Source organism: Corythoichthys intestinalis, chromosome 10 (genome assembly GCF_030265065.1).
Source record: "Corythoichthys intestinalis isolate RoL2023-P3 chromosome 10, ASM3026506v1, whole genome shotgun sequence".
In the NCBI taxonomy this organism is placed as follows: Eukaryota; Metazoa; Chordata; class Actinopteri; order Syngnathiformes; family Syngnathidae; genus Corythoichthys; species Corythoichthys intestinalis.
In genome coordinates, this window is record NC_080404.1 from 25,349,975 (window position 1) to 25,367,749 (window position 17,775).

Sequence of the window (17,775 nt, forward strand, 5' to 3'; positions counted from 1 at the left end):
GTAGAATTTATTTTTTACATCGTGTTTTTTTTTTCATGTTCATTACACAACGCAAAATTTGGAAATACAAGTGTTTTTTAGTTAAAATTGGTCATTTTACAGGTATAATTTTCATTTTACAACCTCACTTCTTTTGGCACTATTCTATCTCCATATGGCAACCGCAGTGTTATGGAAACTCCCTCACTTCTTTGTTGTAAACGTGACGAAACAGCACAAAGCAACAATGAATACTGATGTTGATGGAATAGTCTCTTTTTAATGCTTAAAAATCTCATTCATCAATAAGTTTCTCTCACGCTCAAATTACCGGCGTTTTAGACTGGAAGTACTTGCGTCAACACTTGTCATATTTGTACATCTAGTAGTATATAGAAAACGTTAAAAAGAAAAAGTGCATTCGTACCGTATTTATTGTTCTTCACCTTTCCCGCCCACATGCACCGGATTGACGTCACGTGGTGTGATGATGATGATGGCGACAGTGAAGCTAAAGGGGATTAGGTGGCATGGGAGGACACGAAGAGGAAGTACAAACAAGTGGCAAAGTGCTTTGTAAGTGTTGCGCTGCCATTGTCGTGGCTTCGGAGCACCTGTGGACTCGCTTGCTGCTTTGTCCCACTGCGGGCGTGGCTCTCACCCGGTAACGGTGAAGGTGACGGGCGGAAGGTTTTTTTTTTTTTTTCTTCTTCTGCAGTGGTGCTTTGCTTCTTCTTCTGTGGCTGTGCGCGGCAGCGTTTAATTAGCGGGCTTTTTATTTAAAGAGACAGGTACCACAGCAAGCCACTCCCTGTCACGTCCAAGTTAGATGATGATTATAAAATAGAAAATGACATTTCTGTAGTTTTTGGTCGCGTCCAATTAATTTCCGGGGGGATTTTTATGGAGGTAGATTTGTGTCTTTATTATTCAATAAAAAAATAAATAAATAAATAAAAAGTTGCTTCAATCAAAAAAAAAAATTGCTTTAATCAAAATCTATATTTCCAGTCAAAGAAAAAGTAACTTCAATTTAAAAAAAAAAAATGTGTTTGAATGCAAAAATACATTTGAAGCTCAAAAAAATGTATTTGAAAACTTTTTTTTCTTAAATTTAAGTCAAGTTTTTTTTTTTTTTTTTTTAATTGAAGCAATTTTTTTGATTGAAGTAATGTAGTTTTGCGTTTGGACTACATTTTGGCAAGGACATTTGTGTCTTTATTATTCAATCAAAAAATAAGTTGCTTCATAAAAAAATATATATTTTCAAAAGAAAAATCACTTCAATCAAAAATGAAAAAAAAAAAAAAACATAGAAAAAAGTTTTTGAATGCAAAAAATATTTGAACGCTTAATTTTTCATTGAAACTTTTTTTTTTTTTGGATTGAATAATAAAGACACAAATCTAACTCCATACATTTTCGGCTCACGGTTAACTCATTGGTTGCCATTGACGGCGCTAGACGTCCAATCCATTTGTTCTCATCCTCCCAGTTCAAATGAATTTTGTATGTAAACTAATGATAGCGTGCATCTTGGCCAATTTAAACTTTTAACTCCTTGACTGTGATTGACGGCACGAGAAGCGCCGTCTAATTTGACTTAAATGGATTAGATGTCTAATGCTGTCAGTGGCGCCGAAAGATGATCATTCGCAGCCAGTCCTACCAGTTTAAATGAATTGGACGTCTATCGTTGTCAGTGGCACCCACTGAGTTCATTCTGAGCCACTTCTTCCGTACATTTCCTATTTGTTGGTCACTTCCTGTTGATTTCAGGTCACTTTCGGCACTTAACAATTACTCTGTTGATTTTTGATATATAATTCAACAACGCTCTCCTCATAATATTTGACACTAAACACAACAATCCTAAATTTGCAGAGTGAATTGCTAAATAGTTTGCGAGCAAGGGCGTAGGTTTTGTCTCAACATTGGTAGGGACGATATAACAGCTTAGTCTGCATGTACACTTTTTGCTGGGGACGGGACATTAATTAAACCAAACCGATTGGGTACATTTCTCAAAAATAGCTAGATCCTACGTAAAAATTGAAAAAACATTTTTTCATGGGAGAAAGTCATTTGACAAAATGCTTGCTCCATATAAAGGAAATTTACAGTGGTTGTATTTTTGTTTTGTTTTTACTATTAACTACTAACTACTATTAACAATTTTTTAAACTATTTTTTATTTGTCTGTTATACCCTGGAGACCCCAGTTTACAGACACCGCACAAACACTTTTGTGTCAACACTGCCATAAAAAAATAAGTAATTATATTTATTATTCAAAATGTCTATTATTTTTATTTTAGAATCATTAATTGATGTCTAACATTTAGTTAAAAAAAAAAAAAAACAACTATAAAATTATTCACTCACATATTTAAAACAAACAAATTACGTCACAATGAAAAGAATAGTGTCTGTCAATAGGTCACGGATATCTACCTCATAACTATCGCTTAATTGGATTTTTTTTTTTTTTTGTTACTATCACATTTTCCCCGAAAACAATTTTAAAAGGGTAAATATTTGAAAAAGAACACCTCGACCACTCCTTGATGTCTGTGATTTCTGCATCGCGACCCTTGTTATATTCCCGTGTTTCACTCATAAAATCCCCAAAAAGTCCGGCTGTGGCCATTCACAGCTGTGTCTTGACACTCGGTTATACATTGGGGGGGGTAGTTTTTTCAAAATGATGTAGAAGATAGATAGACATTTTAATTTGGGAAAAAATACACAAAATGCACAGTTGAATTGAATTAATGTTAAGAGTAGAAAACGTACAGAACGACACCTCTAAGCATCTTTCTACTCGAGTTTTACAGGTTAGCAAGTTCACACAGTTTAATTTTATGCTAACTCTATGGCAGGTCGGACTTTCTGTAGCAAAATTAGTGGTGTGTTCCCCACCTCCACAACAATTACGTCTTCTTTTTACATTACTTACAGTGGCTGCTGCTGCTGCTGCTAGCCGGAAAAAAAACTTCTAATATCCCTCCTCTTCAAAGGGGGCGGAGAAGGCAGCATGTCAACGTGTATTTCTGCCGGTATTGTGCGAATGTGGGGGTTCTAGTCATCAGCCAATCAAACGTGCGTTTGGGGGGGGGGGAATATGGACTGGCATATTCAGCAAGTGAAAAGGGTTAAATGTAAGTCTGAACATAATGAAAGTACTGTAATTCACTTTATAATGGTAGGATCAATTCTATCCTTACAACTTATGGGAAGACAATCTAAACTACCCATATAACTGAACTTATTATATAATGCAAATAAGGTTGCTTAAAAGTTGGTTGGGACAATTAGAGCATCCTGAAAAGTTGGTAGTGTTATGTCCCTACCGTCCCTATGCAAACCTACGCCCTTGTGTGCGAGTGACTTTAGTTCATTCAGGCAGAGGTTAGCATGCTTGCCTTTTATTTATTTATTTTGACTCTCCCATTTAATGTTCAGTGTTGTTATCATGTCATCCAATTTTATATTTTAAACCGAAATCACCTTGCAGATGTTTCACTGTCCACACTGGATTTTGAAGACTTTGAAAACAAAACGTCATGCTCGATGATCTTGGAACAAATGAGACTGTTTGTTTCCTTTTTTTTTCATTCATAAAAATAAATAAAAGCAACAATCACATCAACAAAAAACTGCAAAAAGGAAATAACAAATTAAACGTGATGTTCCATTAAGGGATGATGAATACATAATATCCAATGTTTTTACTTCACATTTGAAGATTGTTGTCATGGAAACATTCAGCAGATGAAATATCAATTATATACCAATAAAATGAGCCAACAAAAGGAACACTCCATGTCGTTACCTTCGAGCCAGTCACATGATGTACAGAAAGGTCATAAAAGCACAAAAACACAAATGAAAAGATGTAAATTGTGCTGGAAAATTTTACAAAAAAAGTGCATATTTACAGTATGGCAACAAGGTTCCTTGAATATTTTATGCATTCATTTTAGGTCATCGGTTGACATGGATGGCGCTAGATGTCCAATCGAATCCAAATGGATTGGACGTCTCTTGCCCGAGACGTGATCATTTACTGTGCACAGCCCACATTTGGACTTTTGTGGTTAAAAAAAAAATAAAAAAGTGCTCGGTTAAAACGCTTTCAAAAAGTGATGTTGTGCCATCGGCTATAACTAAACAGACAGTGGTGCATGGAGATGTAACTTAATTTGTTCCACAACCGTGCTCGTGACTAGTTTTGCTGATACGTGACTAAAATGATGTCACAATATGTCTATATGCTGCCATAGCAGTTTCATGGTGCATTATGCCCCCGAAATATTTTTAATTTGTCCGTTTTTCCCTGGAGACCCCCGTTTACAGACACTGCACAACCACTTTTGTTTTCAACCCAGCCAATTAAAGAAGTAATTATATTTATTATTCGAAATGTCTTTTTATTTTATCATAGAATCATTCATTGATGTCTAATATTTAGTTTTAAAAAACTACATGTCTGCTTGTCTGTGTACTTGTCTGTCAATAGGTCACAGATATCTACCTCATAACTATCGCTTAATTGAATTTTTTTTTTTTTTTTAGTTACTATCGCATTTTCCCCGATGATAACCAATCCAATCCAAACAAAGAAAAATGGGGGAAAAACATTTAAAAGGGTAAATATTTGAAAAAGAACATCTTGACCACTCCTTCATGTCTGCGATTTCTGCATCGCGACCCTTGTTATATTCCCGTGTTTTACTCATAAAATCCCCAAAAAGTCCAGCTGTGGCCATTCACAGCTGTGTCTTGACACTCGGTGAGACATGCTACACAGAGTTATTGGATTGAAACAAGGTAAGTACACGATGATATCTCGTTAAAATCAAGGTTTCCTTAATTATGCTCTCTCATGCTCCAACCTCCAGTTAGGGTTTAGGGGTTTAAAAAAAATTGTATATATATATTTTTTTTTATAAATGCCTGTAAGTGCCTAATGTTAAGTGTAAATAATTAATTTTGTTCTATAAAATAAGTTGTTGATTGTTATTTGGTTAAATAAGACAGAACTGCTATTTGTTTATTAAGGTTTAGGTGGACGGGTTTGTGACGTCATGTCGTACGATATAAATCAGCCAAATGTGGCCCGTAGTCAAATTTCATCCGGCCCCCAGCCTGTGTCATAAAATCAATAATGTCTGGCCCGCACACAGACCTAACAAATTGGTCAGCAGTACTGTCACCAGCATATGAAGTAGCTCACACACTAAATGCTGCTCCTCATTTACCCACTAAAAGGCAGCAGCACTCTAAGCAACATTACCCCGCGTGACCCTTTACTCCCAATTTTCTAAAATGGCAACAATCAACAACAACAAAAAAAGTTGACTGTGACAGCTGACGCTTCAAGGATAGGTGGAAATTGGACTATTTCTTCACTAAAATACGCAAAAACTGTGCCTCATTTGCAAAGAGACAGTCGCTGTTTTTAAAGAGTTCGATGTGAGGCGATATTACTAAACAAGACAAGCTGACATGTACGACAAGATTACAGGGAAGATACGTGGCGAGAAATTGAAGCAACTTAAAGCTAGTTTAATTTTACAGCAGCAGTATTTCGCAAGAGCCCAAGAGATGAAAGAGAACGCCACAAAGGCAGTTGCAAGAGTTTGTGGAAATTATTAATTTAAAAAAATAATAATAAAATGTAAAATATAAAATGTAAAATATAAAAATGTGACACACAGAATGGCTTGCTAAAATTTGCATAAATATATTGTTCTACGTAAAGGATGTCAGCCAAGGTCGGCCCCCCACATTTTTACCACACCGATTCTGGCCCCCTTTGCAAAAAGCTTGGACACCCCTGATATAAATGCATACCTGTCAAGTTGTACGGTTCTGGCGTAATTTGTACAAGTGAGCACTGATTTTTAAATGTGTACGGCGTACGTTCAAAATCTGTTTGAAAGTCTGTTTTTCATGCATTACATTTTTTTTTTTCTCCGTTCGGATTTTGTCACCATTTCGGTAACGAGACAACGTGCGTTACTATGCGTTACGTTGGTTGAATGACGCGACAAAAGTCAGAGACATGGAGAGAGAGTGTTTGTTGGGACGCTGTAGCAAACGCGATGCTAGGCGGCGCCAATATTTCCTGACTGTAGCCGACAGCCTACAATTTACGCCTAGATATCACATGCATGAACTAGATGCGAAATGACAGACCCGGCGGCGTTGGTAAGTAGCCGCCATTTTAAAGCAGTAAACTTCTCAGAAAGGCTGTTGTAGTGAACCTTCCTAGCTAACCTAAGTAAGTTTTTTTTATCTAAAATACTCATAAATCAGCAAAATCTTGATTTAAATCTATCTTTAAATCATGAAACAGTTTTAAAACTTTCACATGTCAAAAACGGGAGCAATTTTAACAACTTTAACGGTTGATTCACAACATTAAATGACTTCCAAACATAGCAAAGGTTACTATGTTTTTTTGTTGTGGGTTTTTTTGGGGTTTTTTTTGGTTGTTGTCTTTTTTTGAAAAAATGAAGAGAAAAAAAACATGGAAGGTAACACCAGTTACTTTGCCAAGTAACTAATTACTCTTAAATTCAGGTAACTGAGTTACTAACTCAATAACTTTTTGGGAGAAGTAATTTGTAACTGTGATTAATTACTTTTTAAAAGTAAGATTAACAAAACTGGTAATAAAGAAGATGAAGTCTGTGGAATGAAAAGTGACGAGAGTGAAGATTTTACTCTGCCAATTTGTTGCCGAACACAATTTGCCCGTAACTATTGCTGATCACTTCTCAGAATTAGCAAAAGAAATGTTCCCTGACTCAAAGATTGCATCGGTAGGTTAATTTTATCAATTAACCTTTTAATTTATAATTGGACACACTAACGAACTAACTTCAAGTCAAACTGAACTGCGAGCTGAAGTGCCATGAAGTGCAGCCATCAAAAGACATGACAGAAATTACCAAAAGTGCTATATACAATTATAACAAAAGTCACTGTTGAATTTTAGTAATCATGATGTAGCTGACGATATTGATTGTTCTTTGATTGCACCATGTTATATGTTACAATATTACCAATAAATTCATATTATTTTAAACATTTAGCTTTTTTTGTTTCATATTGCACGCTATATACGTTGTAAGATTAGTCACCAATTTTTAAGGGCATACGTCACTATTTGTGAGATTGTCAACGGCCTTGGGTTGACAGGTATATAAGTAGGCAGCGAGGGCTGCTGTTTTTAGTAGTAAGTCGGCATGATGGCAGGAAGTATTAAGGATAGAGCTTATATAATGTTTTGACCTACGTTCTTCTATATTCTCTCTTTCTATCGATCTCTCAGTTGCTCTCTTTCGTTTGTATTTGATGTCAAGCCGTGGATTGATTGTTGTTGCATTAAAGAACCGACGTAAGGAGCAGTGTGAACGTTTTTCTTCCCCGCTGACCACAGTGAGTGAAGGGAGAAGGAAGAGTATAGCGTCAGATTTAAGGGCTTTTCATCGTGGATTCTACAATGCCTTCCTGTTCAAAGTTTTTCTTCCCCCAGAAAATTGCGATTTTAAGCTTTCCAATGATGTATCACACATGCATATAGGACAATTTTGAAATTTGGCCAAATGAATGGTATCAATGCAACACTACTCATAACACAAAACGCTTGCATCTCTGATCATCTCTTTCAGTTAAAATGAATAGAAATAAAGTACCATTCATTTGTTCCAGTTTGGGAGAATAGATGTCTGTGAGTAAAACTCTTAAATCGTTTCACTTGCACTTCAAGGCACCACTGTATATAAATATGAAAATCTGAAGTCGCTTTTACAGGAAAGTTTGAACTTAAATCCTCGTAATAGCTCATGTGTTTTTCGAGAATTCCAATTTGACGGGGGACAATCACGTGGCTCAGCCGGAGCCCGCTTTCGTGCTGCTGTAGGTGGCCTTGGCGCGAGCGGAATGCGAGCCGGCGCGTCCGACAGGTAGGAAGGGGCTGGACTCGGAGGTAATGACGATGCTCGGGATGCGGGTGAGCGCGTTTCTGCCCACGTGGACGTCGCCGGAGTCGGCGCTCTGACGGTGGAAACAAAGTTTAAGATTAGGAGAGGGGGAAATTGTTGGTTTTAGCATAAATGGATAGTTGTGTGCTTTCAATATGATAACACGGCATGTCCAAATGGGATGGGCAGCCCTGGGCTCTACGGGTAGACACAGTATGTTGCAGATTTCAGAGCAAAAAAAATTGATAGCTCTGAATGGTAGTTGGCATTATTTTGCCGTCCTTTATAGGGCACTCATTAAATTAGCTGTCATTTAAAGATGAGCATTTACAGCCAGTCAAATTAAATGAATTGGACGTCTAGTGTGGACAATGGCAGAATATTTTCTGATTTAATTTTTTAACTTGTTTTTTTTTTTTTTTTTTTTTTTTTTTTTACATTTTTTTGGGTAACACTTCATTTGACAGACCATCATGATTACGACATGACACCGCCATTAACCTTATTGAATGCTTATGACCAGGGGTGAAAGTGGCTAGAATTTCCTGCCGGAACTCCCCGACGTGAAGGTCGCCACTGAGCAAGAAATGTTATTTCTTTCTTTAATTCTTTATTTATTTATTTATCTATTTATTTATTTTATTTTCATTTTCTGGGGAGGGGGGGGGGGGGGGGGGTCCAAACCTCCTAAAACCACTGAAATGCAAAGAAAACTGTTCTGGCACAGTTATTTCTATCACACATACAAAAACGGATTTTCATTCAAAATTATATTTTATCAATGATTTGCAAAATAAAAGTTAACAAAAACAGCAATAACCCCAACCTCCATCTCCTAATTTTTATTTTCCCTCATTTCCTCACATAATAAATGCCAAATCTCAATTTTAACTACTTAAGAACATAGGATGTAAATTAAAATTGAAGTTAATGTAAACATTTACTTTTGCTTTCTTTTTTTTAATAATAAAGATATAACTAACATACATTCAGAAAAATAAGTACAAATGACTTATATTATGCAGAAAGCAATGGAATATATTTTGAAGATTCCACAAACATTTACTTTTTTAAATCATAAGGAAATGAATAAGTAGCCTGACATAAATGAGCAAATAAGTCCAAAGTGCACATTGACAGCTAAGATGTTCAGAACCTCCCCATCAAAGCAAATAAAACTTAATCTGAAGCTGCTGCCCCCGCGACCCGACCCCGGAATAAGCGGAAGATAATGGATGGATGGATGGATGGATGATAAGCCTCCTCAACTCTTTTTTTGTCGCATCAATTCAACATTTTTTTTTTTTATTGCTGTTCCAGAAAACATGCACATTTGAACCAATCAGAGCTAACTATCTATGGAACATGTCAGTATGTCAGCCAATTGAATGGATAAATGAGTCCAGATGTTTTGCTTTGCTGCGTGCATTCGCATATTGACGTGACTCATCATCGTGAAACTCGGATAATTGCAGCAGCTGGGGAAACCTCCATGCCGTCCGTGGAATAAAATAGTAAATAATGGTGGAAACGGATTACGCTACACAAGCGCTTTATTATGCTTGTTGTTAACACTTTTGTATGTAAATCTGATGTTGGTAGATTGTTATCTTCTTGGAGATGAAATGCATGTGTGGCAGCTTTGCATTTTTTTTTACATAGCGTTTTGACAGTTGCCATCATATTTTTGGAATCAAAGCACCCTGTACCGGAACAGCATTCAGGCTCTGAGTCTTATACCGGAACTGTGTTCCTGACCGTTCTGGCCCACTTTCACCCCTGCTTATGACAGATGTCATGAAGTGTCATCCGGCAAATTATGTCACTAACTCCCTTTATGTGCAGTCCAAATCTTTTACATCCATTCAAAAACGACAACATTTGCCGGATTACGCATTTTCACCAATCTGCTGTTACACATCAGTTGATTGCAGTCGGGCGATGCTCGTTTTCGCAGAAACCTCATTGGTTTAACTGACTGTGCTGGATCGCTTGTAACAGAAACCAGAACCCCAAGTGCACCTTGAGGACCGGTTTGGAGACCCCTGGCCTACATGACTAAAAATGTGATGACCACGAATGTGCACAACAAGTCTTTATGGGGTTGATTCACGATTTAGTTTCGATACTCACATTTGGAATGCTGCCGCGTTCAATCGTAGAAATATCCATGTCAAAAGACGTCTGTTGGAAGACCATAAAAATGCATGACAATGAACATATATGCCAAATCTTTATCATTCATTAACATTACCCTCTCAAAGATGCCCGAGTCATGATTCTTCATTTTTGCCTTGAAGCTGGACGAGGTTTTGAATTCGGAGAATTCAGCCGTGTCTCTGCCGATTTCACTGGACACCTGGCGGCTAGCGGGGCGAGAACTCAGACTGGGCAAGTCCGCCTCCGTGTCTGTCAGACCCTGGCCGTGAAACACAAAAACGGGGGCGTGTAATTAGAACGTACCAAGCATGTCCCACTAGTAGGCAGCCCCAAGTATGAACCAGGCTGGATTTGGCACACCTTCCCATGCAGTAAATTCAAAAATTGGATGAAATGGCAGGCTAGAGGGAAAATCCTGGCTTTTACTGCTTTTGCTACCCGATCAGTAGGAGGAATTTTGATTTTCATGAATTTCAGTCAAACGGCATTCTCACCGATTCGCTGTCAGACGCCGAGGACAGTCGACTCTTGCTGTGTCGCCTAAAGTGCGCGCTGATGTCGGAGCTCTGACTGGTGACTGTGGAGCGCCGTGTGGACGCGAAACTGCTACTGGCCGAGCGAAGGTCCGTAGGACGCACGCACAGGAGCGCTCCGAGGCACGGGATGTACTTGGCCAAGGCCACCCTGAACCACAGCAACACACGTCAAATAAATCCAAGCGTTTGAAGGTTTCCCACCACCACAGCACGATTTAATCATCAAAGTGTTGATGCTGATGCATTAAACCCTTTTAACCTGAGACAATGGGACTTCAATCTAGCATGTGATGTGTATTAGAGCGTGTGTGTTAGTGTTTCTCTCCAGCCCAGTTAACATTCAGGTCAATTGAGGAGTGGTTCGCAAAACACCTGTATGTGTTGACTTTGGATAAGCGGTCAGGCATTGGTCTCATTAAGTCTTATAAACCAAATACAGTCTCGTTAAATTTACTGTAAATTACTGGCAGCTAAGGTGGCACGATGAATGAGTGGTTAGCACGTCCACCCCACAGATCATGAGTTCGGGCCTTACTGTGTGGAGTTTTGATGTTCTCCCTGTGCCTGCATGTGTTTTCTCGGGGTATTCCAGTTTCCTCCCACATCCCAAAAGCATGCATGGTAGTAGGAGTGGGAACCTCTTGGTACCTCACGATATGATGCGCGATTCAAAGCTCATGATAACGATGATCTGACAATTTGGCGATACAACGATTATCGATACATTGGTCAAGAAATCTTTCTAGGATATTCTACAAACAACTAATAAACAGAAAAACAAGCTTCTGCAGTGATTTGGAATGAGTTTATCACTTGTAGACGTTCAATCTGTTTGAAGTGGGAGGGATGGCAGCGAATGAACAAATGTTCATTCGCTGCCACCCTCCCAGTTCAAATGGATTGGACGTCTATGGCCGGTAGTGGCAGCCAATGCCAGGCAATGAGGTAATTTTGGGCCATTTAAGGTCATTCACCTGTTCATTTTCAGTTACTTCCTGTTGATTTTGGGGTATTTTATGGGTCTCTTCCTGTTTATTTTGAGTTACAGAACAGGAAATGACCTAGGAATCACCCAAATGAATAGGCAATACTCAAACTCAACAGAAAATGACCTGTAAATGCCCTAAAATGAACAGCAAGTGACCTGTAAATGCCCTAAAAATCAGACAGAATGACTGTGGATGCTCTGGTTTCGAATGAACGAATGTTCCCAGTCTAAATGGATTGGGCGTCAAGCACCATCAATGTAGCCTTAGGATTAACTGAGACTCTATTATGGTGTAAGATTTAGGTAGCAACTTGTTGGTTCATTTTTTTTTTTAATAGACATTGACACCTTTTTAAAACAATATCTCGATTCTTGGCAGGAGCATATCGATAACCTTTTGGGATAAAAAGTATCACGATATACAGTGGGGCAAATAAGTAATTGTGCAAGTTCTCCCACTTGAAAATATTAGAGAGGCCTGTAATTGTCAACATGAGTAAACCTCAACCATGAGAGACCGAATGTGGGGGAAAAAAAACAGAAAATCACATTGTTTGATTTTTAAAGAATTTATTTGTAAATCATGGTGGAAAATAAGTATTTGGTCAATGTCAAAAGTTCATCTCAATACTTTGTTATGTACCAATAACGGAGGCCAAACGTTTTCTGTAACTCATCACAAGCTTTTCACACACTTGCTGGTATTTTGGGTTATTCCTCTATGCCTGTGCTTCTCAATTATTTTCTGTTACGCCCCCCCCAAGGAAGACGTAAATGTTTCACGCCCCCCCAAACTCTCTGCCGCCACTGTAAATAGTATCATTTGTCTATAAAATTACTATTATAAATACGCATCTGCATAACATTGTGTCCTTTTTTTCTAGTAAAGAAAAAAAGTAACATAGATCAACTTATAATAAAATACAACTTTACTAACATTGTTTTGTTTGTAACAGAGAAGACTTGACGCGCATCAATTTGCCTGAATTTTTAAAAAAAAAAGTCACATCCAAACTGTAAAAAATACACTCAAGGTACATTTTTGACCATTTGATACAGAAAAATAAAATGTAACAAAATCAGTAAATAATAACAAATTAAAATTGATTAGAAACATTCACTCATGAGGACAATATGCCAAAAAACTTGACCGAAAAAACAAAACTGAATCAAAGAAAAAAAAAGAGTGTCCTTGGACAGAAGGACAGTTTTTATTTTTGCTACTTACAGTATTTACCTCCTTTGCAATGGTGTGGAGTTATTTTGCAATGAGCATGCTAACAATGTTCACTGGTTTACTGATATAACACTGACAAAGCAGGACGATTGTTGGCAATATTCGGCACGTTTTCACTATAAAGCAATCAAGCGGCTTATCATTGAGATTGGGGTGTAATGTCTTTAAGTGGCGTCTTAATTGATTTGGCTTCTGGCTGTCCGATATAATTATTTTTAGACACAGTAAACAGTGGTCTTTCCTCATCACCCACTGTATTAAAAGTCAAAGCTAAAAGGCAAACGGCCCGAAAAAAGCGCATTCTCGGCGGCCGAGGTAGAACCGTAGGTGAGGGTGGTCGTCGTGACGATCCCAAGCCGAAAATGGCACTTCTCGGGCGGCGACGTGAGAACTGGACAAGACAGTGGGTCGCTGCGTGAGTGAGTCCGGTCGGAAAACAGCTTTCGAAAACAGCGGCAGCACACTGCTCTTCATATCTGTTTTCTGTGTGTGCTGAGTGCTCTTCCTTAGTTCAAAAATACTGCGCGCACTCTGAAAATGAGAGCGCCACTGACAACCACTGAGTGGATGTGCAAGTACACTTTATTCCAGTACGAAAAAAAAAAAGCATGTTCCCCAAGGTCACATGCAGGCATCGCTCTGCGCCCCCCCCAGGGGGGCGCGCCCCACTATTTGAGAAGTACTGCTCTATGCAGATCTCCTCTAGAGCAGTGATGTTTTGGGGCTGTCATTGGGCAACACGGACTTTCAACTCCCTCCACAGATTTTCTATGGGGTTGAGATCTGGAGACTGGCTAGGCCACTCCAGGACCTTGAAATGCTTCTTACGAAGCCACTCCTTTGTTGCCCTGGCTGTGTGTTTGGGATCATTGTCATGCTGAAAGACCCAGCCACGTCTCATCTTCAATGCCTTTGCTGATGGAAGGAGATTTTCACTCAAAATCACTCGATACATGGCTCCATTCATTCTTTCCTTTACACAGATCAGTCGTCCTGGTCCCTTTGCAGAAAAACAGCCCCAAAGCATGATGTTTCCACCCCCATGCTTCACAGTGGGTATGGCGTTCTTCGGATGCAATTCAGTATTCTTGCTCCTCCAAACACGAGAACCTGTGTTTCTACCAATAAGTTCTATTTTGGTTTCATCTGACCATAACACATTCTCCCAGTCCTCTCCTGGATCATCCAAACGCTCTCTAGCGAACCGCAGGCGGGCCTGGATATGTACTTTCTTCAGCAGGGGGACACATCTGGCAGTGCAGGATTTGAGTCCCTGGCAGCACATTGTGTTACTGATATTAGCCTTTGTTATTGTGGTCCCAGCTCTCTGTAGGTCATTCACTAGTTCCCCCCGTGTGGTTCTGGGATTTTTGCTCACCGTTCTTGTTATCATTTTGACGCCACGGGATGAGATCTTGAATGGAGCCCCAGATTGAGGGAGATTATCAGTGGTCTCGTATGTCTTTCATTTTTGTAATAATTGCTCCCACACTTGATTTCTTTACACCGAGCGTTTTACCCATTGCAGATTCAGTCTTCCCAGCCTGGTGCAGGTCTACAATTTTGTCTCTGGTGTCCTTCGACAGCTCTTTGGTCTTGGCCATAGTGGAGTTTGGAGTGTGACTGACTGAGGTTGTGGACAGGTGTCTTTTATACCGATAATAGGTTAAAACAGGTGCCATTAATACAGGTAACGAGTGGAGCCTCGTTAGACCTCGTTAGAAGAAGTTAGACCTCTTCGACAGCCAGCAATCTTGCTTGTTTGTAGGTGACCAAATACTTATTTTCCACTCTAATTTGGAAATAAATTATTTAAAAATCAAACAATGTGATTTTCTGTTTTTTTCACATTCTGTCTCTCGTGGTTGAGGTTTACCCATGTTGACAATTACAGGCCTCTCTAATCTTTTCAAGTGGGAGAACTTGCACAATTGGTGGTTGACTAAATACTTATTTGCCCCACTGTATCACCATTTCGATATTTTGACACAGCCCTACATGGGAGGCTGATTGAATACATTTTTATCCTTTTTAAAAGATTGATGTCTGAACTTTGGGTTGCTTGGAACAGATTAGAGCATCTACATGGAAAATGTATGTCTACTTACGGAATTTTTAGTGTACGTGACTACTTCCAGAACCAATTAATTTCGTCAGTAGGGGTACCACTGTAAGTGCTAAGTTCAGGAAGATCTCACACACTGAGATCTTAAAACAGCACGCGAGCGCATGAAGCAAGCCTGGTCTACGTATTAGCTAAATGGTCAGCACTGTGGCTGATCATCTTTCTGCTATGAATTTAAATGGTAAACTTTTTATTTTCTTCAACAGTGTATCACAAGTTGGACTGGTCGTTTGAGGGCAGTTGTAGCCGAGACAGTTTTCAGATCAGGTCTTAGAATGACAAAAGAACGTGACCAGAGGTCAATTTCATATAAAAACTGTTATTCAAGACTAGCTGTAAGCTAGCGTTTGAAGGCGCTGTTGTGTTAGCGCATACAGTCCGGTTAAGACTTGAGTTTTTGCCTCATCTTCTACCTGTACTTTGGGTGCGTGATGGCATAGATGATGGGGTTGTGGATGGCGGAGGCCTTAGCGATAACAGCAGGCACGGAGTTCATGTAGGGCGTCAAGATGTCTGCGTATCTGCACAAAAGAAAGCCATTTTAGCACTCTGTCGTTTGACTTCAATGCACAAGATAAAAAAGTTTGCACTCAAGTGTCTTACCCGGCAAAAGCGGTGAGCGCCACAGTTGAGTACGGTGACCAGGAGACAACGTAAAGCAGGATGACGATCAAGGCGATCTTAGCCATCTTCCACTCGTTTTGCAGCCGGTTGAACTTCTTGACCGAATCGCGAGAGGACACGTGGGTGAGGCCGCTGCTGCTCATCTTGCCTACCGTCCTGGAAGATGCTAAATGTTGAAAAATACAAGCGCAGCGGACCGGGGCGACACTCGAACTGAGACTCACTTGTTGGTGCGACGCACGGCCCTGAAGATGAAGACGTAGCACGAGACAATGACCGCCAGCGGTAGCAGGAAGACAAACACGAACAGAAGCATGGTGTACGCGCGCACCGACGGTGTGAACGTCACATAGTCCCACGTGCATGACGTCAGCAGGCCCTCCGGCACGTACGCGCCTGACCAAAACAAATGCTGGTTTTTTTTTCTTTTTTTCCCCTTCATTTTAGGAAAATTTTCGATGGCGGCTCACTCCATCCGAAGAAGGGCGGCAGGCTCCACGCCAGCGAGTAGGCCCACGCGGCCGCCAGGACGGCCAGCGCCCGCTTCCGGGACAGCACGCCGATGGAGGTGAGAGGGCGCGTGATGACGAAGTAGCGGTCCACAGCGATCACCGTCAGCGTCATCATGGAGCAGATCCCAAACAGCGCGCCACAGAAGGCGTACAGTTCGCACGCTGAAATCGACGAAAGTGAAAAACATTTCATGGCTGTATGTCATTTCTTTTAGTCCAGTTAGTCCTTTTGTCGCATTTATTTTTCATGACAATTGCGTCTATTCCACTACAACTTTGCTAAATATATTAGCAAGTTTGTTTTATTCCATTTAGTGATTTTTGTTCAATTTGAACGTTTTGTACACTTTATATATTTTGTCCGTTGTTCCTTACATTTTGTACAGTTTGTAGGGTCGAGTCAATTTTATATGCTCCACGTTTTGTACAGTTAGTTAATTCTGCAATTGTGTCCATGTTGTTAAAGTGCCTGTGACACGAAAAAGCATGTTTATTTCATTATACACGCGGCTGTGGCTGACATGCTCCTTGTCCAGTCCGCCGACGACCGGGCGAGCATTATATTCGGCTTTTGCCCTCTTAGTGTGCCCGGTGTTTTGTCAAATTTTCCACCCGATCAAAAATTGCAACTTTGCGTTACAAATAGCCGTGAATACAGCGATTACAAAGTAAACACTACAAACTTTCTTTAAATAAAGGACTACTTTCGTTTGATCATGGATGGCATGTGAAAAGCTCTCCTCATACACATTAGCTGCACGTTAGCTGCACAACAACTGCAGCCGCCCTCCTCAACTGTTTACGACTTCGCCGCGTAGTCAAGCATTATTTTGCCATATTCGTGTTGACCATTTGACAGCTACACGCTCCGTCGACGTCGGCCGGTTTGTTCAGCAGTCATTGTCCAGCTGCTTCCCCGGCGAGCTCTCCTGTCCGTAGTAGCAGGGGAACGAGCTGTAAATTGCTCTCCGCCGGGCAGTTTGCCGATCGGCAATGACACTCGACAACCCAGTCGTCATGTGAAATGATCCAGGCTAGTTATGTGTGATTTTCCGATTCTAAGACTTTGAAACATCACTCGGGTCGGGTTAGCATGTCTGATAGCTGTCACGCCTGTTGGTTTGTTTACATTCTCCGAAGCCGGGCAAGGGAAATGACATAAGCCCGATTTAGGTGGCATAAAATATCGTTCAGGAAGTGTGAAAGTAAAGGTGAAGTCGGCAGTTCTGACCATTATGGAGTAATTTTGCCATGTCGTTTTGAATAAATGCATTTTTATTATTTCATATTCCATTTAGCACAAGACAGTTATTTGCCGTGACCATGCCATTTATTTAGCTATTGGAGAAAAATACTTGGATAAAAAGAATATCCTGTAAAAATATTGGAGTTGAGAGACTGAAGCAATGACATTTTGCGGCTCTCTTCGTCACGGTTTCCTCGTTCTGAATAATTCCCCCTCAACGGGCTGACTGGTCCTTCTCAAGCCATGTATTTAGCTATAGGTAAAAATACTTGGATAAAAATAATATCCTGTAAAAATATTGGAGTAGAGAGACTGAAACAATGACATTTCGCGGCTCTCTTCGTCGCGTTTTCCTCGTTGTGAATAATTCC

General features: G+C 39.9%; 2 protein-coding genes and 1 long non-coding RNA gene across 7 annotated transcripts in view; 1 reads left to right on the forward strand and 2 right to left on the reverse strand.

Moving 5' to 3' along the window:
- The window catches only part of LOC130922624 (LIM domain-binding protein 3-like), a 53,402-nt gene extending 52,482 nt beyond the window's left edge, over positions 1-920 (reverse strand). The window contains exon 1 of one of the 3 annotated variants that reach the window (XM_057847508.1): positions 407-920. The gene's annotated coding sequence lies outside the window, so the exon portion shown is untranslated. The remainder of the gene's footprint in view (positions 1-406) is intronic. The other 2 variants (XM_057847509.1, XM_057847510.1) reach the window with 2 other exon arrangements.
- Positions 1-17,775, forward strand: part of LOC130922627 (uncharacterized) — a 33,122-nt gene that overhangs the window by 13,190 nt on the left and 2,157 nt on the right. Inside the window, exon 2 of the long non-coding RNA XR_009064553.1 lies at positions 16,094-16,214. This is a non-coding gene — a long non-coding RNA (uncharacterized LOC130922627). The remainder of the gene's footprint in view (positions 1-16,093; positions 16,215-17,775) is intronic.
- The window catches only part of LOC130922625 (melanopsin-A-like), a 30,708-nt gene continuing 15,349 nt past the window's right edge, over positions 2,417-17,775 (reverse strand). For 2 of the 3 annotated variants that reach the window (XM_057847512.1, XM_057847513.1), the window contains exons 5-12: positions 16,117-16,320; positions 15,871-16,042; positions 15,626-15,802; positions 15,436-15,543; positions 10,631-10,820; positions 10,231-10,395; positions 10,110-10,160; positions 2,418-8,049 (exon numbers count right to left, since the gene is read on the reverse strand). In XM_057847512.1, coding sequence (XP_057703495.1) covers positions 7,885-8,049; positions 10,110-10,160; positions 10,231-10,395; positions 10,631-10,820; positions 15,436-15,543; positions 15,626-15,802; positions 15,871-16,042; positions 16,117-16,320 — 1,232 coding nt within the window. In that variant the 3' untranslated portion in view covers positions 2,418-7,884. Of the gene's footprint in view, positions 8,050-10,109; positions 10,161-10,230; positions 10,396-10,630; positions 10,821-15,435; positions 15,544-15,625; positions 15,803-15,870; positions 16,043-16,116; positions 16,321-17,775 lie in introns of all 3 variants that reach the window. The other variant, XM_057847511.1, reaches the window with a different exon arrangement.